General features: G+C 39.2%; 1 protein-coding gene across 6 annotated transcripts in view; it reads right to left on the reverse strand.

Moving 5' to 3' along the window:
* The window catches only part of CUL2 (cullin 2), an 80,870-nt gene that overhangs the window by 32,140 nt on the left and 22,339 nt on the right, over nucleotides 1–26,391 (reverse strand). For all 6 annotated transcript variants that reach the window (XM_016962992.4, XM_016962994.4, XM_063817535.1 and 3 more), the window contains 6 exon segments: nucleotides 21,024–21,126; nucleotides 18,882–18,976; nucleotides 12,426–12,531; nucleotides 7,689–7,771; nucleotides 2,779–2,875; nucleotides 2,573–2,683 (listed from right to left, as the gene is read on the reverse strand). In XM_016962992.4, the coding sequence (XP_016818481.1) occupies nucleotides 2,573–2,683; nucleotides 2,779–2,875; nucleotides 7,689–7,771; nucleotides 12,426–12,531; nucleotides 18,882–18,976; nucleotides 21,024–21,126 (595 nt within the window).

A 26,391-nucleotide genomic window follows, 5' to 3' on the forward strand; every position in this document is an offset into this window, starting at 1 on the left:
ATCAATGTTTTTAAATTGCGGTAAAAACATAGATAATAAAATTTACATTAGCCATTTTTATGTGGGCAATTCAGTGGCATTAAATAACGCTCACTATGTTGTGTAATCACCCCCATTGTCTACTTCCAAATATTTTTCATTACCCCATCAGAAACTTTATAATCATTAAGTAACAACTCCTCACATCCTCCTCCCCTGATAACCTCTAATCTACCTTCTGTCCTTTTGAATTTGTCTGTTCTAGATATTTCCTATAAATTGAACCACAGAATATTTGCCCTTTTGTGTCTGTCTTTTTCCACTTAGCATAACATTTTCATGGTTCATCCATGTTGTATCATGTATAACTTCAATCCTTTTTAAAGACTGTGTGGTGTTGTGATATATAAGTACATTGGTTTTCATCTGTGGTTCCTGGTTCATAACTCCCTTAGCCCTAGTTACAGTCTTTAGTTATAATGTTGAGTGTGTTAGGTCTCAGGAAACAGAATTTCTCTCCTACTCTCCTTTCACCTGCCTCAAGGCAGGACTCTAATCTTGCCCTACCTTTCTGACTGTGGGTCACAAGACCCTCCCCAGAGAAAGCCCCACCCTGTACGCTGGGGGAAAGACTACTGACATCATGAAGCTTCCACAAAAATCCAAGAAGACTGGGTTCCACAGGGATAGAAGCTCCTGCACTCATGGTGATTTCAGACCTTCCCTTATGTATCTCCTCAAGTGGTTGTTTATTTGTATCCTCTAAAATATCCTTCTTAATGAACTAATAAAGATTAAGTGAGTGTTTCCCTAAGTTCTGTGAGCTGCTCTAGCAAATTAATGGAACCCAAACAGTGTACTGTAGGACTTCAACTTGAAAGCCAGTCGGTCAGTAGTCCGGAGGCCCAGACTTGTGACTGGTGTCTGGGGGTGTGCAGGGCAGTCTTGGAGACTCAGTCCCCAAACTGTGGGATTGGCCACTATCTCAAGTAGATGGTGTTAGAGTTGAACTGGAGGACACCTAGCTGGTGTCTGCTGCTTGGTGTGTGGGAGAAGAGAGCCACACCTTTGTTTACAGAAGCCTTCTGTGCTAATGATTGTTGCTGTGGTGTGAGAGTAGAGGAAAAACATGGTTTGAGAGAGTTTTTCACTACACACGATGAATAATATTCCAATGCACGTATGTATCACATTTTGCTTATTCTTTCAACTTCTAACAGACATCTGGGCTATTGCCACCACTTGCCAGTGGCATCTTTTTGACAGCCAGATAGAGCAAAGTGCATGTATCACAGATAATCTGTGTGTGATTCTTGGGGCTGGATCTAGAGGCTTCAACAGAAGTCTAAGGTGCAATAAGGGCTAAGAGCTTAGAACCACTGATCTAGTGTAACCTGAACTTAATTGATGGGGGAAAAGTTCCAGATAATTTGCTCAGGGGACAGAGCTAACTAGTAAGAAAAGCAGGAAGATAATCAAATAACTAAGACCTCTAGATCTGGGCTTTGTGGATGACACAACAGTGTATCGGTAAGCACGGATGCTTTGTGACTTGTGGCCTAGGGATGTAGGATGACAGCTCATCCACTTAAACTACTCGACCTTTCTTGGCTACATAAACTAACACAAACCATCCCAAAATAAAATGCTTGAAATCCAACACTGCAGATTTAAAAACCTGGCTAGAAGTTCTAATATATCTTACATATGGTGGTTTAATTTGTATGACCACTTTTTTCTTCTACTACTGAGAAAATAAACATGGGATTTAACATATGATAACCAATATGTACTGGTTTAGTGATCAATTAAAATTTCTTGGCTGGGTGCAATGGCTCACATCTAAAATCCCAGCATTTTGGGAGGCTGAGGCAGGAGGACTGCTCAAGTTGAGGAGTTCTGAGACCAGCCTGGGCAACACAGCAAGACCCCATCTCTATAACAAATTTTAAAAGTTGCTGGGCGTGGTGGTGTGTGCCTGCAGTCCCAGCTACTTCGTAGGCTGAGACAGGAGGACCACTTGAGCCTGGGAGCCATGATCAAGCCACTGCACTCTAGTCTGGGCACCAGAGCAAGACCACATCTCCAAAAAAAAAAAAAAAAAAACACCTCACGTGGGGTTGTCTCTCAGCCTTTCAAGAACTTAACAGACCAAAAGAGTGACTCATCCAAATGTCTAGAATTACTATATTTTCCTCATATTTTTCCTCTCATTTTAAAGGAAGAAAAAAACAACACAGAGCTTCTGCACTTATCCTATTCTCTAAACTAACCACTAAGCATGAAATCCAGTATAAACTGATTATTCTGCCAAGAATGTGCATATATATTAATTTCAAGGACAAGTAAACCAAGCAGTCAGGATTTATCAAAAAGCATCAATTATGATGAAAACTGGAAGGGTATTGTAAAGAGCAATGACTTACCAATCGATATTATATAATAACTGTAACTCAGAGTTAATGATTAAATAGATTAAATAAACAGAATATTTTTCCACCAAAAAACAAAACAAGAAAACTAAGAACGATGTTAAATAAAACCAGGCCAGATACAAAATAGATAAATGTATTCAATATGTTTTATTTCTTACCTTTTCCATATACTGTGAGCAGTTTGATTCTTGTAATAAATTTGAAGCTTCTTGTTTGTAATACTCTCCTGTTTCAGTCAGAAAGGGAGACTCAAAGATTTCCTGATAAAACTGAATAAATCAATTACATCATATTAGAAGAAATTAGAACAAGCAGTTTAAGAAATTAACAGTCTGATTATTTGTTTTTAAAGGAGGCTGTTTACCTTTAAGGGGAATTTTTTCTTATACTGTTCAACATGAACAAAGGAGTTAATAACCCCATGGATTACTTTCTGGTTTGGGTCTTCTCCACCACGATCACTAAAACAAGGTATAACACAAAATATTCTTGAGAATACAAATTATCTATGGAAATATACCAAAATATGCCAAAATATGGCTCCTTATTCCATTGGTCTAATCAAAGTGTAAAGAACTATAAAAAGGTACATGCATGAATCTTAACAATGATTTTTTTTATATCACAGCTGAGTTAATATTCATGATAGTTAATGTATACATTAGATGTCATTTCAAGAAATAAAAAGAAAACTGATTGTAAAGTTCAAGATACTATGTCAGTAATAAGATAACACTTCTTTAATTTTAACAAAGTAGATACGAGCCCATCAATTCAAAACTTTAATACTGGTGGTTAAGAATGCTTGATTTTCACTCACCACAAACTACAAAGTCTTAATCATATTAAGACATGTAGGTGAAATGTTAGCTTTTCTAATAAAAGGAATATGAAATAGAACCAGGCACCGTGGCTCGTGCCTGTAATCCCAACACTTTGGGAGGCCAAGGTGGGAGGATCCCTGAGTGCTGAATTTGTGAGCTGCCTGGGCAATAGAGCGAGACCTCATTCAAAAAAAAAAATTAGCCATGCATGGTGGCACACACCTGTGGTCCCAGCTACTCTGGAGGCTGAGGTGGGATGATCCCTTGAGTCCTGAGTTTGAGACTAGCCTGGGCAACATAGCAAGACCCCATACAAAAAAAAAAAAAAAAAAAACAACTTAGCTGTGCATGGTGGCACATGCTTGTGGTCCCAGCTACTCTGGAGGCTGAGGTGGGAGGATCGTTTGAGCCCAGGAGGAGTCGAGGCTACAGTGAGCCATGATTGCGCCACTGCACTCCAGCCTGGGTGACAGAGCAAGACCCTGTCTCAAAAATTAAAAAATAAAAATAAAAATAAAATAGAAAAAAAGTTTGCTTAAAGCCACAGTAAAATAATCTAGCTCTAAATTGGGATTTTGTGACTCTAGTACCAATGCTCAAATCAAACCATTATGGTTTACCTCACTACACACTCTTCCAACCTACTTTAAAATAATTTCTTCTTTGCATTAATAATGTCACAAAGAGAGCAACAGAAAACTTATTATCATCATTCCCTAGTAAGAGCTTGTTGCTCTATATATAGGATGTAAGAATTTTCTATCATTGAAGAAAAGCATCAAGGAAAAGCATCCAGGCAATTACCTTTACATACTAGAGTCCTTCCCTGCCTCTGAACCCCTCTAGTCCTCTTTGATTCTTCCTTTAATTATTTGGATATTCTGAGAAATATTTTTTGGACATGAATTAATATGGCTACAGTAATTCTGTCAGTCATAGAGAATCTTGATATCTTGATATCACTGACTAGTTCATATAATAAGGTCACACATGTGAGCTCATTTCCTTGGCTTGGGTCACATGCGTGACCTCACATAAGCCCACATTCAATCTGGTGAAATACTGATCTGAACTGTTACCTATTTTCTCATGTTCTGCTTATGGTGGAAGAACAGATACTGTGGAGGACATACTGGCAAAACTCTAAGTATACACACCCTATGACCCCAAGCAAACATCTGCATATGTGTACAACAGAAACAAGAGTGGTGTTAGTGGAAAAACTGGAAGGAACCTAATATACGCCACTAGGAGAAGAGTTTAATAAAGTGAGGTAGGCCTCTCTAGTTTAAGTCTGAGTTCATCCTGGTAAAGTTTAAAAAGCTAACTGGTCACCTAAGGATGACAGCAAACCAACTCATTATCTTAAAAACTGGGTTATTGGCCAGGCGCAGTGGCTCACACTGGTAATCCCAGCACTTTAGGAGGCTGAGGTGGGCAGATCATCTGAGGTCGGGAGTTAGAGAGCAGCCTGGCCAACATGGTGAAATCCAGTCTCCACTAAAAATACAAAAATTAGCTGGGCATGGTGGCGCATGTCTATAATCCCAGCTGCTCAGGAGGCTGAGGTAGGAAAATTGCTTGAACCTGGGAGGAGGAGGTTACAGTGAGCCAAGATCGTGCCACGGCATTCTAGCCTGGGCAACAGAGTGAGACTCTGTCTCAAAACAAAACAAAACAAAAAAAACAAAAACAAAAAACTGGGTTATTAAAAAGGAAAGAAACAAACAGTTATTTTGCTTTTCCTATATGAACTCTACCATTGGGTAACTAAACAGTAGGTGAGAAGAAGCATATCTTGATAAAATTTTCCAGGTAATAAAGAAGAACAAAATGATAGATAGCTCTAACAAGCAGCTCTATAATATGCTGACTAAATTACTAATTTCTTCATTTCCTTTAACTGACATTCCCACCTAGAAAACAATTTTAAATATCAGGAATTCTATTCACTGTAAAAGAAAGATGTGGCTCACATCAGAAACCCTACCTCAACCTCCATATTTGCTTAATTCTCTATGATAGTTCCTCAATTCTGTGAGTGAACACATTAGACTACAATAAAAAATAATTTGGTTAAAGATTTCTGGGCCAGGCGCAGTGGCTCACGCCTGTAATCCCAGCACTTTGGAAGGCCGAGGCGGGTGGATCACGAGGTCAGGAGATAGAGACCATCCTGGCTAAAACGGTGAAACCCCGTCTCCACTTAAAAAAAAAAAATAGCCGGGTGTGGTGGCGCGCGTCTGTAGTCCCAGCTACTCTGGAGGCTGAGGCAGAAGAATCGCTTGAACCCAGCAGGCAGAAGTTGCAATGAGCTAAGATCGTGCGATTGCACTCCAACCTGGGCGACAGAGCAAGACTGTCTCAAAAAAATAATAATAATAATAATACAGGCATAAAGGCCGGGTGCGGTGGCTCACTCCTGTAATCCCCGCACTTTTGGAGGCCGAGAAAGTTGGATCTCTTGAGGTAGGAGCTCGAGACCAACCTGGCCAACATGGTGAAAACCGGTCTCTACTAAAAATACAAAAATTAGCAGGGCGTGGTGGTGCCCAGCTACTCGGGAGGCTGAGGCAGGAGAATTGCTTGAACCCAGGAGGCGGAGGCTGCAGTGAGCTGAAATCATGTCACCGCACTCCAGCCTAGGAGACAGAGTGGGAATCCTGTCTCAAAAAAAAAAAGGAAAAAAGGACAGGCATAATGAATTCAGAGTTACATTAGCCCAGATGTGAATCCCTAGAATTATTATTAGATGGAGGCTGGAGTCAAATGATCTGAGTCAGATCACCACCATTGACTTTTGCATGTCAAGGATGTCATGCATGTAAAATGGTGACACTAATAGTATTAGCCTTCCAGTGTTGTGAAGATTAAATGGGAAGATGGATGTAAAATTTTTAGCACAATGCTTGGTATGTAGTTCCCATGTTTAATTTCTATTATTAATATACCTTAGTTTCCTTAACTTTAACATGCAAAACTCTACCTAAGAGAGCTGTCATGAAGAATAAGTGAGATCTTAGTAAAGCATGTGAAACAATGCTTTAATGGAAGCCGATTATAACAACAAAAATAAGACAAGCAGACCAGATAATCTATCTTTTCCAGAACTAACATGCTTTAGTTGTATTATTTTTCTTACATTGTTTCCTTCATTTTTTATCATATTGATTTTTAGCAAACTAACAATCACACTTAAAAATTTACTAGGTTGGGACAAAATTATATTAAAAAAGATATTTCACAAAAGTACATTTAGAAAGTATAACAGTATTGTCATTATACTTTTAAATACTTGAATTCCAAGTCAAAAGAAAAGTTAGTATATTTTAGCAGGAGAAATTATATTAGAACTTAGAAGTTTTGTTGGGAGTGTTCTTTTAGTTCACAGTTTTGTAAAGAAAAGAGGAAGAAAAACAACGGGTTACACCCTACTGCTTCAGTATTGCCTTTCCTCTCCAGCTCTCTATCTCTAAAAACAATGGAATCACTCAAACGGTCAGTGACAATTTTTAAAAATCAAGTTACTAGTTGTTACCACCTACTTTCTATTGGGTATTAAAAATTTAAAAATATTCTCTTATCTTCTTATGTGAGGCATAGGGGTGGGTGTGTGTGTTTAATCCCTTACTTCCTCCCAGGAGTCCCATACTAAATACCACGGCTTTGACAAAGTATTCCTCACATAAAAAAAACTCCTTATTTAGGTCTCCTTGATGAGCACAGATATAGGTGGAGTGGCCATTATTACACTACAATTCACTGGTCTAGATAATTCCTATAACATCAGTTCCAGTAACCTGGAATTTACTGGATATATATTTGTGTGACTGACAGAGTGCTTCTGAGAGTCTTTGAGCCAGAGCTAATCCAAGGATGTTCTATTCTAGACTCCACAGGAAAATGTTCTTTGTACTAAATTGTATTCACAGAGCACTAGGGTAAAAAGTGTTAACCACTCTGAGCCATGGGTAGAGTGGGAAACCATTTTCCCATAAATTTATCTCACAGAATTAGGCAAGTTATTGATTATAACACTGAGGCTAAGAGGTAGCCAACTAACTAGAAGAATGTCTTCCTGAATAGGTGGTCCTCACGAGGATTTAAACAGGTAATATGTACAAGCAACTCAGGGCACTGCCTAGAAAGTCTGAGAGTTTTCAGCTCTGAAAAGCAATAAGTCACTTCCCTCAGATACTTATTTATATACTAAGCATATTAGGGTATAAGAAAAGACCAGAGCTCCCCCCACCAAAAAGAAAAAAAAAAGAAAGAAGAAGAAGAAGAAAATAAAACAACTTAAAAAATGCTGGCATTGGAAGTAAAATGAGGCTCATTACAGTAAAACCAGCCCCAAGGCTAGTCACTGGCTCTGCAATTGTACACTATTTTAAAACCATATCAAACAACAAAATAAAATTGACTCAGTAAGATAAATGTCAGCACTCACTTTTTGATTTCTCGGAGCAGCATTCGGATAAGGATGGCCTGAAGTGGTTCAACCATCAATTTCCTCCACATATCCAATGCTAGCTGCCAGGAAAAACGAAAATCATCAGGGCTGAATTACTTAGTATATGTTTAACATTTCCTCAAGGTTTTTTTAACTAAAAATACTCATCAAAAGAAGTATTTATACTAATACTTCAAAATTCAAATAAAACCTGAACAAAAATTTAAAAACTCAAAGAAAACAAATTTCTAATTTGAAATATCAGTGACCACTCTACTAGCCTTATCAACATTAAGGTTTTATTATTAGTTGAAAATCTTAAGAAATAATTGATTATTATAAAACCTTAATTTAGGCCAGGTACAGTGGGTCACGTCTGTAATCCCAGCACTTTGGGAGGCCGAGGTGGGCACATCACGAGGTCAGGAGATCAAGACCATCCTGGCAAACATGGCAAAACCCTGTCTCTACTAAAAATACAAAAATGAGCCTGGTGTGGTGGCATGCGCCAGTAATCCCAGCTACTCGGGAGGCTGAGGCAGGAGAATTGCTTGAACCTGGGAGGTGGAGATTGCAGTGAGCCCAGATCGTGCCACTGCACTCCAGCCTGGTGACAGTGCGAGACTCCGTCTCAAAAAAAAAAAAAAAAACTTAATTTTTTGATTGTTAAAATGCTCAACACTATAAATGGGCTATAGATACCTAGACCGTAACAGAAACAAAGGATTTATGTTAAATGAAATAATGTGATTTGGCTGTAGACTGATTTTTTTAATTATGAAAAATTTTATACCAACATAAAAAGAGCAAGTCGGTTAAAAGAGTAATAAAACATTCCTGTATTCACTACCCAGTTTAAGAAATACAACTTCATCATTACCATTGTCCCAGATATCTTCCTCCTTTCCCCTCAGGTTATTACAGTCCACAATTTTGTGAAACCCATCCAGTGGAAACATACAGCCATAGCTCAATCATTGGCACTGCTATACAGCATCCTGTTGTATAAATACGCCATGATTTATTTTTCCACTCTACTGCTGATGACTGCTGATGTGTCTGTGATTCCTATTTTCTGCTACTGGAAACAATGCTGTGATTCCTGTATGCATCATTTGGCCCACATAAGCAACAGATTCTCTGATATACATCTACAAGTTGAGATCCTGTACTGAACAATCAAGTGCTCATGCAGCTTTACTAAATCAAGCCAAATGATTTTCCAATTTATACTTGCATAGCAAAGCACAAGATTTCCCATTAGTCCCCATCCTTGACAACAAGTGGTACTGCCAGGCTTTAGTCAAATTTTGCCAGTCTGCTGGACATAAAATAGTGTCTCCTTGGCCAGGCACAGTGGCTCACGCCTGTAATCCCAGCACTTTGGGAGGCCGAGACGGGCGGATCACGAGGTCAGGAGATTGAAACCATCCTGGCTAACAGGGTGAAACCCCATCTCTACTAAAAATACAAAAAATTAGCGGGGCGTCGTGGCGGGTGCCTGCAGTCCCAGCTATGCGGGAGGCTGAGGCAGGAGAACGGTGTGAACCCGGGAGGCGGAGCTTGCAGTGAGCCGAGATCGCGCCACTGCACTCCCGCCCAGGTGACAGAGCGAGACTCCGTCTCAAAAAAGAAAAAAAACCGGCCAGGCACGGTGGCTCACGCCTGTAATCCCAGCACTTTGGGAGGCCGAGGCGGGCGGATCACAAGGTCAGGAGATGGAGACCATCCTGGCTAACATAGTGAAACCCCGTCTCTACTAAAAATACAAAAAATTAGCCGGGCGAGGTGGCGGGCGCCTGTAGTCCCAGCTACTCGGGAGGCTGAGGCAGGAGAATGGCGTGAACCGACCGGGCGGAGCCTGCAGTGAGCCGAGATCGTGCCACTGCACTCCAGCCTGGGCGACAGCAAGACTCCGTCTCAAAACAACAACAACAACAAAAAATAGTGTCTCCTTGTGGTTTTAACTCTCATTTTACTGAATGAAGCTGGGAATTCTTTAATGTTTATTGTCCATTTTGGGTTCTTCCCTGTGAAACGCCCATTCCTAATTTTGCCCGTTAGTCTGTTAAAGTTTGTCTTGTTCTTAATAAAAGCTAGAGTTTTTTATATATTGTGGAAATTAATCCCTTGAAAGTTTCACAGTCTGTCCCAGTAAATCAACTGCTCGGTTTCTTTATTGTGTTTTGGTAAAAATATATTAAAGTTTAATATACTCAAATTTACCAATCTTCTTTATCACGGGTATTTTTTAAGAAATCCTTCTCTGCCCTAAGGTAATAGGCATATGTGTGGTCCTACTCTGCCTTCCAAGTTTTCAAGCTTTGCCTTTCACATTTAGGCCTTTAAACTTCAAATATATTTTCCCCACATAGAGTATAAATTATTCCAGTACTGAAAACCAATTTTTTGTTTGTTTGACTCTTCTCTTTTTCCACCCTAACTACATCCAGATAGGCTGTTGCTAGCCTCCCTATTGTTTCCCTAGGGTAATTTTACTCTGATCCATTGGTAATTAAGCATCTGTCTTCCCACAAGGAACACTGTTCAAGTTTTGCCTTTCTTTCTTAATAGCATGAATGGGGGTTGGGGAGGCAATACATGAAAAACTGGTATTTTACTCATGTGGTGGAAGGGCAAACTGGTAAAGGCCCTTCTGAAAGGCAATGGGGCAGAGCTGCGAAACTTCAGGATGTGCTTTGACAGAGGCTCCACTTCCTGACACCCAGTCTATAAAAAGTTCTGCCCATGTACCAAGAGATACACATAAATATAACTCCATGAGCATAAGATTTTTCTCTATTTTGTTCACTGTTGTATTCAACATATATAACACAGACGGGTTCAAAAATACTTAATGAATGAATAAATGAATAGTGGTGTTCACTGCAGTGTTGTTTGTAATAACAAAAAATTAAAAATTGGGGGGCGCGGTGGCTCATACCTGTAATCCCAGCACTTTGAGAAGCGGAGGCAGGCGGATCACAAGGTCAGGAGATTGAGACTGGCTAACACGGTGAAACCCCGCCTCTACTAAATATACAAAAAATTAGCCGGGAGTGGTGGCAGGCGCCTGTAGTCCCAGCTACTTGGGAGGCTGAGGCAGGAGACTAGTGTGAACCTGGGAGGCAGAGCTTGCAGTGAGCCAAGATCGCACCACTGCACTCCAGCCTGGGTGACACAGCGAGACTCCGTCTCAAAAAAAAAAAAAAAAAAAAAAATTAAGGGGATAGTTTAAAAAATTATTCTGTATCTCTACAGAATATTAAGCTTTCACAAAAAACAAACTTATGTAAAAAGACAGACACTAACAAATAACAAAAAAAAGGCAAGAAATATAGGCTGTAGAACTTTATGTGTGCCATTTTATCGCAGTTTGAAAAATAAAATCAAAACTGCTGTGTGTGTGTGTGTATGTAAATATTTATAAATACACAGGTAAAGTTCAGAAAAGATGCGAACTAAATTGTTTACAGTGATTTTCTGGGAAGAGAAGTGTGCTTGACAGTGCTGGTGATAAGGGAATGATTTATTCACTTACAATGCTACTAACTAAAAGCAACTACTGTTAATATTTTGGTATTTCTCATTGATCTTTTTCTCTATATCATCTTTTCCCTATAATTGTATTTGTATTCAACATATACCTATAATTTTGTGTCCAAATTTTTCATAAACAATGTCCCCTTTGTTAAAGTTTCTATGAACAATTTTCTGCTATTAATTTATCCATTTGCCTACTTTTATAACAAAATCATATCATATATAATACATTCTTCTTCCATGCTTTTTATTGCTGAATGTTGGCTGCTGAAATTTTACACTGTTCAGCCATTAGGCACCCTATTAACAATGATTGCAAAGAATACTTTTAAACATTAAACTCTTTTCTCATATTTATTATTTTCCAAGTATGGATCACTAGGCTTAGGACTTGGGATTACTTGGTCAAAAGGTATTAAGTATTTTAAACTGTACTGAAAGAAAGACACTGATCAATTTCTTTCGGAAAGGATTACACTACCTTAAATGTCTCCTAATGCTGCCTCTTAGCCTGTTTATTTCCTTCATTAACATAAATCACAAGTTAACATTAATTTCCTATTTGGCATCTGCTTCCCTTACATGAACTTACAAGCTTTTGTGTGCAGGGACCTTCTGTCTGTTCACCATTGTATCCCCAATGCCTGGCTACTCAATAAAGATGTATTAAATGAATAAACAAGCTTGTACAATAATACTTCTTTCACAATCAGCATAATTTTCCATATTTTAACTTGCACTGTACCTCAAGAACTTGAATGGACCAAACTGCCCATTTAATTGCTTTACTCTGAATTTAATTACTTTTAAAGTAAAGTTACAATAAATTTGTTGTATCCATAAATTTGTGTTTCCTCTCCTCTAGCCTGTCTTTTAAGTACTTGTCCCCTGCACTTTTTAACTACAGGGCCGTCAACACTTTATAATTATTTCTGAGTTTTTTCACAATGCAGAACCATTAACTCTATCATTCATCCATTATAAATTTAATTATCAAAAGAGTAGTTGTCACATCTTTTTCGTTCCTCTGAGGATTCTTAGGAAATCACTATAGCATTTTATTTAGGATCTTTTAAATCTTGACCATTTTAAGCTAGCCAAATCAGTGTCCTTAAAAAATGATGTGCAATCAAATTACCTCAGTGTATAAAAACATACTTATGTTTGCTAGTCACTTAAAGAATGTCCTACCTCTCCTATTTCCATAAGTGGTTCATTCATATCTACACCACCATAGCCATACTGAAGGTCCGCTTCTGTTAATTTATTCTTTTTAATAAACTGGGTGTTGAGATACCTGGAAAATAAATGTAATATCAATGGATATTAAGTTAAAGTCAGTAGGAAAGCAAATAACTTGCAACTTTAGAAGAATATTTTTAAGATTACATATAAGCCATGGAATAGCCTACTAACAAATCCAAAAGAAATGAATTATGTAGAGATTTGAAATATAATAAAAATTAAAATTATCAGCCCACCTTTCTCTGCAAGCCCTTACAATACCCTTCTAGCCCCACAGCTCTTATCCAAGTTTCAGAATTTCTACAATCTCGTTTGCTACTTCCCAGACTCTTCTTGGGAAAGTCAAGATAAAGTCCACTTTCCAAAAATTAAACAGAGAATGGTTAAAAGATAAAAGTCAAGTTAGCTTTCCAATTTATATTCTAATCACCAGGAAGAAATGCAATTTTTCATTTTTAAACAAAAAAGATCACAATCAGTAGGTAAGAAAATGGAACAGAGTGTTACAGATAGTAAGTATGGGCAAGATTGACAGATACAAGATGACTTTGTCTACCAGAGGAAAATGAATTATACTAAAAATGTTTAATATATTTCAAGACTAATAAATGTGATTAACTCTAAGAATAACTGAGATGAATACAGAAATCTATAAAATAAAATAAAACATGGAGAAAGGACTCGTAATGTTCAACTGTGTAGTTTTTAGGATCCCAGATTTCACTATAATGCCTTTAACGGTCACCACCTAAAACTATTCATTTGAAAGGTTCTGCTAGTGTAAATAGCTACTGACAATACAAGTATTTTAGGCAACAACCCAAGAAATCTATACATGAATATATACACTTTTCAAAACTCACTACACCAAAATGAAGGGTCCACTCAGCATTTACAGACAAATTAAAAACAAAGACAACCAAAACAAGACAACAATTTTGGGAAACAATTAAACACATAATTCCTGGCCAGGCGTCGGGGCTCACGCCTGTAATCCCAGTGCTTTGGGAGGCTGAGGCGGGAGGATCACTTGAGGCCAGCAGTTTGAGAGCAGCCTGGGTAACAGCGAGACTGTCTCTTAAGGAAATAATAATAATAACTCCTAGAAAATTGACTCCAAAGTGGTATACCCACAACCATTTACACAAGCTCCATCTCCATATTCACTAGTCAAGGCTCTAGGCTCCACGGCTTACAACCTTGATGTACCATTTGATATTTTAGTGTCCTCTGACCATAAGTTACAAGATCATACTCTTTTTTTTCCCCTTTAAAATGCCATTTATTCCTTCCTCTCTATCCTCACTGTAACTCTCAAAAGTTCATGCTGAGTTTCTAACCATGCCTTCCAGCTAAGGAAAGAGGAATAAGATTGAGAGACAAAAGTAAAAGGTAAAGAGGGGATGGCCTCTCCACCTAAGTGCCCCATCCCAGATATTCTGAGGGTAGTCAGTCCCCTTTCATCCGAGTCTCAGCACAGACACACCTTTCAGGCCTGCCCTGAACCCCAGAGGAGTTAGCCTTCACTTCCCAGCCCTAAGCAAGTAACTATTTAATGCACAACTGTTTTACTTTCTTCACAGTAATTGCTACTATATGAAATAATCCTATGCTTTTATTGGTTTCTTTTTTTGTGCATTCATCTCCTCTCTAGAATGTACAGTATACAAAGCAAGAACCTCCTCTTGTAGACAGCATCCACAGTAGTGGCAGGCAAAAGTCAAGTCCTCAAAAAATAATTACTGAATAAATAAATGGATAACATTCCAGACAGCAAGGACAGCAAAAGCTAACAGTAGAACACAAACCTGGAAAAGCAGCCTGCAGCCAGATCATAAAAGCCATGAATACCAGGAAATAAAAGTAATCACTAACATTTATAGAGATCACCTGTCAGACACAGCCCTAAGCATTTTATGTGGCTGAATACTATAAGACAGATGTATGTGGTACTCCTATGATCATTTTATACATAAGAAAGCTGCAGCCTAGAGAGGTTAAAGAGCTTGCCAAAGGTCAATCGGCTCCTAAGTGGCAGGGCTGGCACAGAAACTCAGGAGAGGTCTTCCACTCCCATTCAACATCGGCTGAGGGTATATTGTGTGCCAGGTCAACATGAGGCACTGGAAACACAAAGATGAAAAGCAAAAATATGGTCTCTGCCCACACAGAGCTCACTCTGTGGTACAATATACAAACAAATATAAGATTTCGTCAGGAGCGGTGCTCCCTCAGTAGAGGGTACTTAATTGTCATATTACCATTTACATATGCCTTCCAATATGGAATCTGCTCCAAACCAGTTTCCTTTTCTGGTCACTGGCACCAAGACCATTCCAGTAACCTCGCCTAAAACATCAGAATCACTTATCTCATCCTTCCATTTTGCCTGCTTTAATCAGTCAGTCTTCCTGTCTTCCTAAAGTATGCATCACTTCCTCTCACTACTTCCTTTGACTTCCAATGTACTTGCTGACCCTCTGCCCCGATTATGTGGAACACTTTTATGACTGGGCTCTACTTCAGTTTCTGGCATCTTTAATTCATCTAAAAATTCTGCTGTCAGGATGTTACTTTCCTATTCAGAATTCTACAGGAGCTTCCTTTACCTACATAATAAGTGTAAACTGCCTAGCATAAAAGCAGATGCTGAATCTGCAGATCAGGCCTGCATTCACTAATCCATTCCAAAGATCTAGATGTATATTCTTGAGCCAGGTATTGATTTAGTGCAGCTTTACATGCTTTGTATCTGCAAAGACAAACCAGTATTATCTTTTCCTCACAGAATAAAATTTAAACTAACTTACATTAACTATGTCTTTCTTATTGCAGAATTTTACTCTTGGTAAATTTAAGCTTGAAATACAATGTTTTAAAATAAAGTCATGGCCAGGCACGGTGGCTCATGTCTGTAATCCTGGCACTTTGGGAGGCTGAGGCAGGCGGATCACCTGAGGTCAGGAGACCAGCCTGGCCAACATGGTGAAACCCCGTCTCTACTAAAAAAATACAAAAATTAGCCAGGCATGGTGGTGGTTGCCTGTAATCCCAGCTACTCAGGAGGCTGAGGCAGGAGAATCACTTGAACCCAGGAGGCGGAGGTTGCAGTGAGCCGAGATCGTGCCACTGCACTCCAGCCTGGGCGACGGAGCAAGACTCCGTCTGAAAAAAAAAAAAAAGAAAAAAAGAAAATAAAGTCACAATTTAAAATATAAACAGTGCCATTTTTCATTTTAATATGGACACCATTCTTATTTTATAAGTCACTGTAGTATTTTACAATCAAATTTATTAACCACATATCTGCTTCTTAATAAAGACATGGGGCTGGACGCAGTGGCTCACGCCTGTAATCCCAGCACTTTGGGAGGCTGAGGCAGGCGGATCACTCGAGGTCAGGAGTTCAAGACCATCCTGGCCGACATGGTGAAACCCCGTCTCTACTAAAAAAAAATACAAAAATTAGCCAGGTATGGTGGCGCGTGCCTGTAATCCCAGCTACTCAGGAGGCCGAGGAAGGAGAATCACTTGAACCTGGGAGGCGGATGCTGCAGTGAGCCAAGATTGTGCCACTGCACTCCAGCCGGGGAAACAGCGAAACTCTGTCCCAAAAATTAATAATAAAATTTTTAAAAAAAGAACACTTATGATTCATGGGAGAAGGTCTAAATATCATTATGAACAGGTGATTAGAAGATGCTGATTCTATAAAGGGAAATAAAATCTCAGGATTCCCAAAACTCCTATGCCAAAACAGGAATTTAACCTTGGAGGCTGAGTCATGCTAAATGGCCATCCTCTTCCTAGACGAATAACTCTTACAAGTTTGTGTCGAAACATTATATATTAGCCAGACCCCCGTGGTAAGGCAAAAGTCATCAGCCATTTCCTGATGACTAACCCGCCTCAAAAAGTCACTCATTCGTAAATTCTTTGCTAGCCTCGAAACCATTAAAATGTAAATCCTCCCATAACACAAGGACAGGTCAATTGTAACTCCAGATCTGTAGTCTGAAGTCTAGTTCCTAAAACCTAAGGTCTGTTAGCATCCACCTGATAAGTGTCGATTCTTAGCTGATATTCCCAGGCACAGAGCATCTTGCCTTTGCAAGATGAGAGTAATCATTCCTTCCCTGAGATGTCTGCACAACTGTTTTCTTCTTCTATTTCCTTTTGCTTCAAAGGTTTACCTTATATAAAATGTAGATTTACTGGGCATTAATTAGTCTCACAAGTAGGTAACCATTTGCCTCACTGCCACCACCCCTCATGTTTTAAGGAAAATGTATAAACACTAACCCTCCTAAGAACCTCTTTGGACAAAACAGCCACAGATGCATCTGTGCCTTGCGTTTTTCCTGGGAGCATCCTTAAGCTAGCTCAATAAACCTTGATTGAGACAGCTGCCTCAGTCACTCAATTCAGTTAACACTTCCAACCCTCATGGATGACTTAGGGGGTCAAGACTTCAGGGGAGGAAGTGACTGGAGGTGTGGTGGAAACATCAAGAGAACTCAGAAGTGGATCCTGAAGATGGGACTGAATTGCTGCAATCTCATGATATAACTTGAATGGATAAGGAGTTGCTTCTTATGGATGAGAAAGTGGTTTCTTGAGACAGAATCTACTCCTAATAAGACGGTATGAACATTGTTGAAATGACAACAAAGGATTCAAATATTACATAAGCCTAGCTGATAAGGTGGTGGCAGGGTTTGAGAGGACTGACTCCAATTTCGTAAGAATTTCTACTGCAGGTAAAATGCTATCCAACAGCATTGCGCCCTACAGAGAAATCTTTTGTGAAGAAAGACTCAACTGATGCAGCTAACTTCATTGTTGTCTCATTTTAAGACATTGCCACAGCCTCCCCAACCTTCAGCAACCACCACCATGATCAGTCAGCAGCCATCAACACCGAGGTAAGAAGACTGGCAAAAGGATTACAACTTGCTGAAGGCTCAAATGATCAACAGCATTTTTTTTTAGCAATAAAGTAATTTTAAATTAAGTTGTGCACATTTTTTTAGACAATGCTACTGCACACTTAACAGACTACAGTATAGCATAAACATAACTTATATGCACTGGGAAACCAAACAACTTGTGTGACTTGTCTTACTGCAATATTCCCTTTACATGTGGTGGTCTGGAACTGAACCCACATCATCTCCAAAGTATGCCTGTACAAGAAGAAGATTGAGAATAGAATCTACTTAAGTGAAATACCATGTTTCTGGAACAAGATTATGGTAGAATGAAGTGGTTAAATGGATGGGCTTTGGATTCAGACTGATCTGGGTTTAAATCCTGCCTTTGTGATTCATTAGCTGAGTGACCTTCAACAAAATCATGCTCTCAGCATTGCTTTCTTCCTCTGTAAAAAACAGAGATACTAACTAACTCATATCATTTTTACACACACATACACAAACACATATTAAATAGGCTGCAACATTTACTAAAAGTTCACAAATAGCACCAATTTAATAGTACTAATTTAGCCGGGCACAGTGGCTCATGCCTGTAATCCCAGCACTTTGGGAGACTGAGGAGGGAGGACTGCTTAAGCTCAGGAGTTCAAGACCATCCTGGGCAACATAGTGAGACAGCATCTCTACAAAAAATAAACAACATTAGCCAGGCATGGCGGTGCACACCTGTTGTTCCAGCAACTGGGGAGAAGGGTGTTCGAGGTGGGAGGATTGCTAGGGCCCAGGAGGCTGAGGCTGCAGTGAGCTGAGATCATGCAACTACACTGCAGCCTAGGTGAGATCCTGCCTCAAAAAATAAAAAATAAAAAAAAAGGACAAAATAAAAGAAAGAAAAATAGAAAAAGAAAGAGAAGCAATCCAGGCAGATGGAACAGCACCAGGAAAGGCAGGAAGGTGGGAGAGACCATGGGCCATTAGGAAACTACAAGTAATTCAATATGCCTAGACCATGGGGAATGCAGAACTTCCAGGGGAAAATAACCCAGTAATTTATCTAACATCGTTTGCATCAAACATAAAATACTGAATGCTAGAGTCAAATAAGAACATATCGAGGGGACATGAGCTGAGATTTTCCCACTAAGTTTCATGCAAGTTGAATTTTCACATTGATCTCTGTTGAGATTAAACATGTGCTACAGGTTGTAAACAATCAGAAGAAACAGAGCCATGCAATTGAGTACAGTTTTACTTTTCACAGAACGTTCCACACACTCCCTGGCTCCTAAATACCCACCTTACCCTGACTATAGACCTTTCCCCACAGCAGAGAAAAGTCCATGTCAGAGAGAATGCTTTAGTTTTGCATATGTGAATGAGAAATAGGCAATAAAAAAATTATCCTGTCAACTACTGAATGCAGGCAACGCTGCTTAGCTTGTCTAGATTTTAAAGGCACACTCACCTATATAAGCAGTCCATATAGTCTGCACCCTTGCTGTATTCTTCCCAGTACCTATGATACATAACAAGTACTTGTTCTTCTGACTCCAAAACTCTCTATATAAAGAGGAAAAATATTTTTACTTGAAAAGCAATAATCATTTTCACTGTCAACCATAAAATGTATCAAAATTAATGTTCTAAAATAATTTACATAATTCTAGCTGTACAAATTACATTTACACAACACATATTAACTACACGTATTAAAAATGAAACAACTGGGAAAGATGTGAGTCTTCAAAATGAAAGTGAAGCATCCATAAGAGAGAATAAACTAAGCCGAACGCAGTGGCTCACGCCTGTAATTCCAGCACTTTGGGAGGCCAAGGCGGGTGGATCACCTGAGGTCAGGAGTTCAAGACCAGCCTGACCAACATGGTGAAACCCCGTCTCTACTAAATAAAAAAAAATTAGCCAGCCGTGGTGGCACATGCCTGTAAGTTCCAGCTACTTGGGAAGTTGAGGCAGGAGAATCACTTGAACCTGATCACACCGAGACCCCGCCACTGCACTCCAGCCTGGATGACAGAGCAAGACTCTGTCTCCCAAAAAAAAAAAAAAAAAAAAAAACACTTACAATGCAACCTAAAATATAAAATTGCAAAAAAATTATTAATGTCTTACATAGTTATCACTTATGGTGTTAACCAAAGCTCACTAGCTTACAATAGCAGAACTTTAAATTAACATACTAAACACTTTAAGACCACTTTAACACACTTGCTATCAAAAGCACTTTTATAAGCAGATAAATGATCACATTAGAACACTAAAATGCACATGCCATATACAATCAAAAGTAGAGCATTTTCCAATATTTTCAGGGAAACAGCACACAATCAATTGTGCCTTACTTATGAGGGTTTTTTTTTTTTTTTTTTGGTACAGGTAGTGTCTCACTACATTGCCCAGGCTGCTCTTGAACTCCTGGCCTCATATGATCCTCCTGCCTCAGCCTCCGAAAGTACAGAGATTACAGGTGTAAGCCATCGCACCAGGCCAGTTCTTACCATTTAAAAAAGTATCTACTCCTGACCACGTGCAGGGTTAGACAGTTTAAATAAACTGTGTTGTTTTATTCCCATTTTATAGATAAAGTCAAAACTCAGTCCATAAGGTAGTTGTTAAGTGAGTTGCCCGTGGTTACAACAGCTAATAAAAAGCAGAGTGAAGATTCTTACGCAGGCACTAAATTATCTCATCCAGTTCCTGATTAGATCAGTAGTCTAAATTAAGTTGGAAATGCTGTCTATAGCAAAATACTGCAAAATTCACTGTTTATACACAGATCATGTCTGTGATGCTGCCCCTCTATGTACGGCATACTAATAAAAAAACTGGTCACAGAGACAGCTTCTATCACCATTTACCATTTCTTTTTAATTTTAGATTTTGGGAAGACTTCATATAGCATATGAAAGGCAGCTAAAAAGCTGAAAATAATAAAGACAGAGATTTACCAAGAGATAGGAATAAAAAACGAGGGAAAATTTGGCTGTATAAACACTATCCAGAGGACGTAGGAGCACATTTTAAAACTCAACAAACCCTGAGCTGACCCTCTCCTTCATTTACTAATTACGAGATGCTGAGCAAGTAAACTGATTTCCCTAACACAGTGCTTGACTCAAAGATCTTAATATGTATATATTTTTAAAATGCTGATTAAGAAGCAAAAACAAGGGAGGCCAAGGCGGGAGGATCACTGGAGCCCAGGAGTTTGAGACCAGCCTAGGCAATATAGTGAGACCCCCGTCTCTACCAAAAAAAAAAAAAAAAAAAAAAATTGCCAGGTGTGGTGGTGTGTGTCTGTATTCCTAGCTACTCGGGAGGCTGAGGTGGGAGGATCACGTAAGCCAGGGAAGTCGGGGCTGCAGTGAGCCATGATCGCGCCACTGCACCCTAGCCTGGGCAACAGAGCAAGACCCTGTATTTAAAAAAAGCAGCAGCAGCAGCAAAACAAGCTGACCTTGATAAAAGTTCTACACTGGAAAACTAGTAAACTAGTAAAGTATACAACTAGAAAACTAGTATACAAGTAGAAAACTAGTAAAGTATACAACTATCAACATATTTATATCACGTATGTATCATTGCTTACCTTATGCAAATGCCGAACGTGATTTTCCAAAAAAATCTTAGTTTCTGTATAAAGTCTTTCTCCAAGGGGTTCAGGATAGGCCACACATAAAGCATAGATATCTCTAGTTAAATTATTAAGGTTTTCATATTTATTGGAGACAATTTTAAAACATAATGAGATTTACCTTGTTTGGCATTAAAAAATGAAAAAACATTTCTTTTTGTGGTTTAGCTTATAATATACATAATACTGTTATATATATGACAAGATAGAATACATAACCATGCTTACTTTATATAAGATTCATTCACTTATTCATTCCACAAGTATTTATTGAGAATTATTTGAAGACACTGTAAGGAAAATGCTTCTTATCAGAGAGGTTAAAATCCAGAGGGAGTTTCTGGAAAATCAAATTACCCAGAATCCTACAAAATAAGGTTTATATTAGAATGGATATTAGTATCAATAGTATCAATGATATTAGTATTCATAGTATCAATGAAGGGCTATGGAATATGACAAGAGGCAGTTAGGTCTAAGCAATTCTGAGAAACTAAACAAAAATTATTCATTTGACACAGCCTCCTACATCATAGCAGTCAGGATACTCTACCGTTATTCTATCAGAAGAAATATACCATGAATAGGAATATCAATTAAGTTTCTGAACATCAACTAAGTACCTTGCTAAGTCTCACCAGAGGTAGATAACAGAAGGAGTGGAAAGAAGTAAGACCTAAGACTTTACCTTTCACTAGCCAGTGATCTTAACCAAGTTTCCTAGCCTCTCTCGGGTGGCATTTTCTTTTTTTTTTTTTTTTTTTTTTTAATATCCTTTGCTTTATTGGATCTTCTCAACATCTCCAATAATTAGAAACATTATAAACCAAGAAGAACAAAAGATAAGACTTAAGGCAAAGTCCATTTATAATTTTGGGGCCAGACACGGTATTAGATTATGATTCTGGGAACTAGGTGTTTCATATGCTGCCTCCAACTACTGTGACAAGGCATTTTGGAGGTAACAGCTCATTTGTCCACAGGAACAATGATACCAGAGCAACACAGAGGTCAGGACCTCCTGGTGGTTATACTCCAGAACTGTACCATGATAAAGCTATGCCATCTTATCAGTACGATGACCACCACCAGGTGTCTCCAAGGTAAAGATAATGAATCTTTCCCTGACATCTCCACAGGTCCTGTAAGACGCAAATAAATTCATATATGTTAAAGTACTTTATAAACTGCCCATCATTAACCAAATATAGAAGATAAAGGACCTATGAGCAACCTGAGACCAGCCTAACTAAAGATGCAGATACAAACTGGAAATAAGGCTGATGATTCAGGATGAAGTCAGGTATTAAAGTTTAATAGAAAGATTAGGAAATACTATGAAATAAAAATGTTAACTTAAAAATAAGGATGCAAATTCTTCCTCCTCTATGTCCCCCTGACACTTCATATACGTTCTTCTACAAAATTTATTTTTATACAGTAAAATTTATTTATACTTTTCCCAACCACATTAGCCTATTCTTCATCAACTCCATACTCCCAGCTCCCAGGCATGGTTCCTAGCACTTGACGATTTATTAAATCCTGCTGAAGGAAAGGAGATGCAAAATCAATCTCACATGCTCCATTTACCTAGCATCCTTACTCCAGAAAGCGCAAGCAGCCCTCTCCACATTTATTTACTTATTTATAAATTGTTTTATCAGTTCTATTTATATATTTTTAAGCTTTATTTATTTATATTTTTACTTGAAAAAATTTTTTTGTAGAAACAGGGTCTCACCATGTTGTCTAGGCTGGTCTCAAACTCCTGGGCTCAGGCAATCCTTCTGCCTCGGCCTCCCAAAGTGCTAGGATTACAGATATGAGCCACCGCTCAATATATCCACTGCATGTAAATGTAAACAAAATCTACTGGAAGGATTTGTGCCAAATCTCCAGCTTAAGGAGAAAGGAGCTACACAAGAGAGGTGGTACAGGGAGACTCTCCCATTTCATTCCATATACAGTACTTCTGCACTGTTGGACTCCTTCAGAATATACGTATTTTTTTAATGCAGTGAATCCACCTTAATAAAATTTTAAAGTTTATGTTTTAACTCACCATAGTTTTGGGTCTCAAATCACTGTATAATTTTAACCAATTAACTATGTTCTTTTTCTCTAACCTATTCAAATATCCAACCAACCAGGAAACGTTTAGCCCTTATGAAGAACACCTACGAAAATGAGCTTTTCAACCTCCAACACTCAGTTATGACTTGATTATAGACAAGACACTTTAAAAGACAAAAAATGTTGGCTGGGCATGATGGCTGATGCCTGTAATCCCAGCACTTTGGGAAGCCAAGGCGGGCAGATCACCAGGTCAAGAGATCGAGGCCGGGCATGATGACTCACGCCTGTAATCCCAGCACTTTAGGAGGCCAAGGTGGGCAGATCATGAGGTCAGGAGATCGAGACCATCCTGGCTAACATGGTGAAACCCCATCTCTACTAAAACACAAAAAAATTAGCCAGGCATGGTGACAGGTGCCTGTAGTCCCAGCCACTCAAGAGGCTGAGGCAGGAGAATGGCGTGAACCCGAGAGATGGAGGTTGCAGTGAGCCAAGATCGCACCACTGCACTCCAGCCTGGGCTACAGAGCGAGACTCCATCTCAAAAACAAATAAATAAATGAAAATTTAAAAAAAGAGATTGAGACCATCCTGGCCAACATGGTGAAACCCTATCTCTACTAAAAATACAAAATTAGCCGGGTGTGGTGGCACACGCCTATAATGCCAGCTACTCGGGAGGCTGAGGCAGGAGAATTGCTTAAACTCAGGAGGCGGAGGTTGCAGTGAGCCGAGATCACACCACTGCATTCCAGCCTGGCAACAGAGCGAGACACCATCTCAAAAAAGAAAAAAAACACAAAATAACTAGGTCAGATTTCAACTTAAACATTCTTTCACTAGACTTATCTTTTCCTAAGTCATTTTTTAGGGAGCCAGAATACAAAAACTCCTCTATTTATGAACTTTCCAGTTTAAAAATGTCTCAGTCAGAAACTAAGCTGTTCCAGAATGAAAGCTCATAGCTGCAACCAAAAGACAGTCCTAACCAGCAGCAAAGTTATTTATTTTATTTCATGTTCTCTATTAAAAGGTGTTTCCTATGCTTGGCTTAATTTTGAGTTTTAACGGTATGAACTCTATTATGCCATGGGTCAAAAACAATGAGAGTTTTGCAATGGGAATAAAAGGAAAGGTTACCTAAAAAAATGAAAATGTAAGACAACCAAAAAAGGATTTGACAATTAAAAAAAATACAATAAAATTAACAGTAAAAAAGAATTTGCTGACTTTTTTTTTTTTGAGATGGAGTTTCGCTCTTTTGCCCAGGCAGTGCGGTGGCGTGATCTCGGCTCACTGCAAACTTCACCCTCCGGGTTCAAGCAATTATCCTGCCTACCTCCTGAGTAGCTGGGATTACAGTTGAGCGCCACCATGCCTGGCTAATTTTTTTGTATTTTTAGTAAAGATGGGGTTTAACCATGTTGGCCAGGCTGGTCTCAAACTCCTGACCTCAGGTGATCCACCCGCCTCAACCTCCCAAGTGCTGGGATTACAGGCGTGAGCCACTGCGCCCCGCCAGATTTGCTGGCATTTCTAATGAGAAAGAATACAGATGCAGTATCTACGAAATCATGAATTAGCAAACAAGGATAAAAAATGACTAATTAAATCGAAAATTTTCAAGTGCACAGCTAGTGAATCAATGTGAACAAATATCAATTAGCCTGATGTAATTTAGAATAGGGTCAGGCAGTTGCTGATGCACCAAATACACCTGACTATAGATAAAATCTTTTCCCATCTGTAAAATCTAAGAAAGAATGATGGGCTACTATACATAATCTCCATGGTTACTAAGACCTTCTTCTTCTAACACTTGTGAAAAGTGTCAAGGATACAGGTACTTGCCTCAATATTTTTCAATGACATCAAAACTGGTCTATGTTTGAAAGAGATGCCTGATAGAATATAAACTAGAAATGATAGGTGTGGTAGCGCATGCCTGTAATCCCAGCTACTAGGGAGGCTGAGGCAGGAGAATCGCTTGAACTCAGGAGGCGGAGGTTGGAGTGAGCCAAGATTGCACTATTGCACCCCAGCCTGGGCAACAAGAGCAAAACTCCATCTCAAAAAAAAAAAAAAAAAAAAAAAGAAATGAAGACAACAGTATGCCTGGGTTTAAATGGTGGGAGGATGAACTCATATTCCTACCTGGAAGAAATACGTTGAGGGAAGGCAATATTAAGTCTCCCCTAACAATCATTTTGGACTTACTATAACCTTTAGATGCCACTTCTCCTCCAGTAGGAAAATGTCTACATTATGCTGCTGGAGTCTGGAATGGAAATCTGTCCTAACAGCTACTAAAAGAGAGAAAACCTTGAGTAAAAGTAAACTAGAACAGGGCCAGGTACAGTCTTTCTATTTATACAAAGTCCAAAAATCAAAGAATTCACCATTGGCCGGTCACAGTGGCTCATACCTATAATCCCAGAACTTTAGGAGGCTGAGGCGGGGGGAATCACTTAAGATCAGAAGTTCAAGACTAGCCTGGCCAACATGGTGAAACCCCATCTCTACCAAAAATACAAAAATTAGCCAGGTCATGCACATGTAATCCCAGCTACACGGGAGGATGAGGCATGAGAATCACTTAAACCCAGGAGGGGGAGGCTGCAGTGAGCCAAGATCACACCACTGCACTCCAACCTGGGCAACAGAGTGAGACCCTGCCACAAAAAAAAAAAAAAAAAAATTCACCATTATTGTTTATTCTATTTATATAAAGTCCAAGAAAATTCACCATTTAAGAACCACAAAAGGGCCGGATGTGGTGGCTCATGCCTGTAATCCCAGCACTTTGGGAGGCTGAGGCAGGCGGATCACGAGGTCAGGAGATCGAGACCATCCTGGTTAACACGGTGAAACCCTGTCTCTACTAAAAAAATACAAAAAAATTAGCCAGGCATTGTGGTGGGCGCCTGTAGTCCCAGCTACTCGGGAGGCTGAGGCAGGAGAATGGCATGAACCCGGGAGGCGGAGCTTGCAGTGAGCCGAGATCGAGCCACTGCACTCTAGCCTGGGCGACAGAGCGAGACTCCGTCTCAAAAAAAAAAAAAAAAAAGAACCACAAAAGGCTGGGTGCAATGGCTCACACCTGTAATCTCAGCACTTCAGGAGTGCCAAGGCACATGGAACACATGAGCCCAGGGGTTCGAGACCAGCTTGGCCAACATGGCAAAACCCCATTTCTACCAAAAATACAAAAATTAGCCAGGCATGGTGGCGGGCACTTTTAATC

This window comes from Pan troglodytes, chromosome 8 (genome assembly GCF_028858775.2).
Source record: "Pan troglodytes isolate AG18354 chromosome 8, NHGRI_mPanTro3-v2.0_pri, whole genome shotgun sequence".
NCBI lineage: Eukaryota > Metazoa > Chordata > Mammalia > Primates > Hominidae > Pan > Pan troglodytes.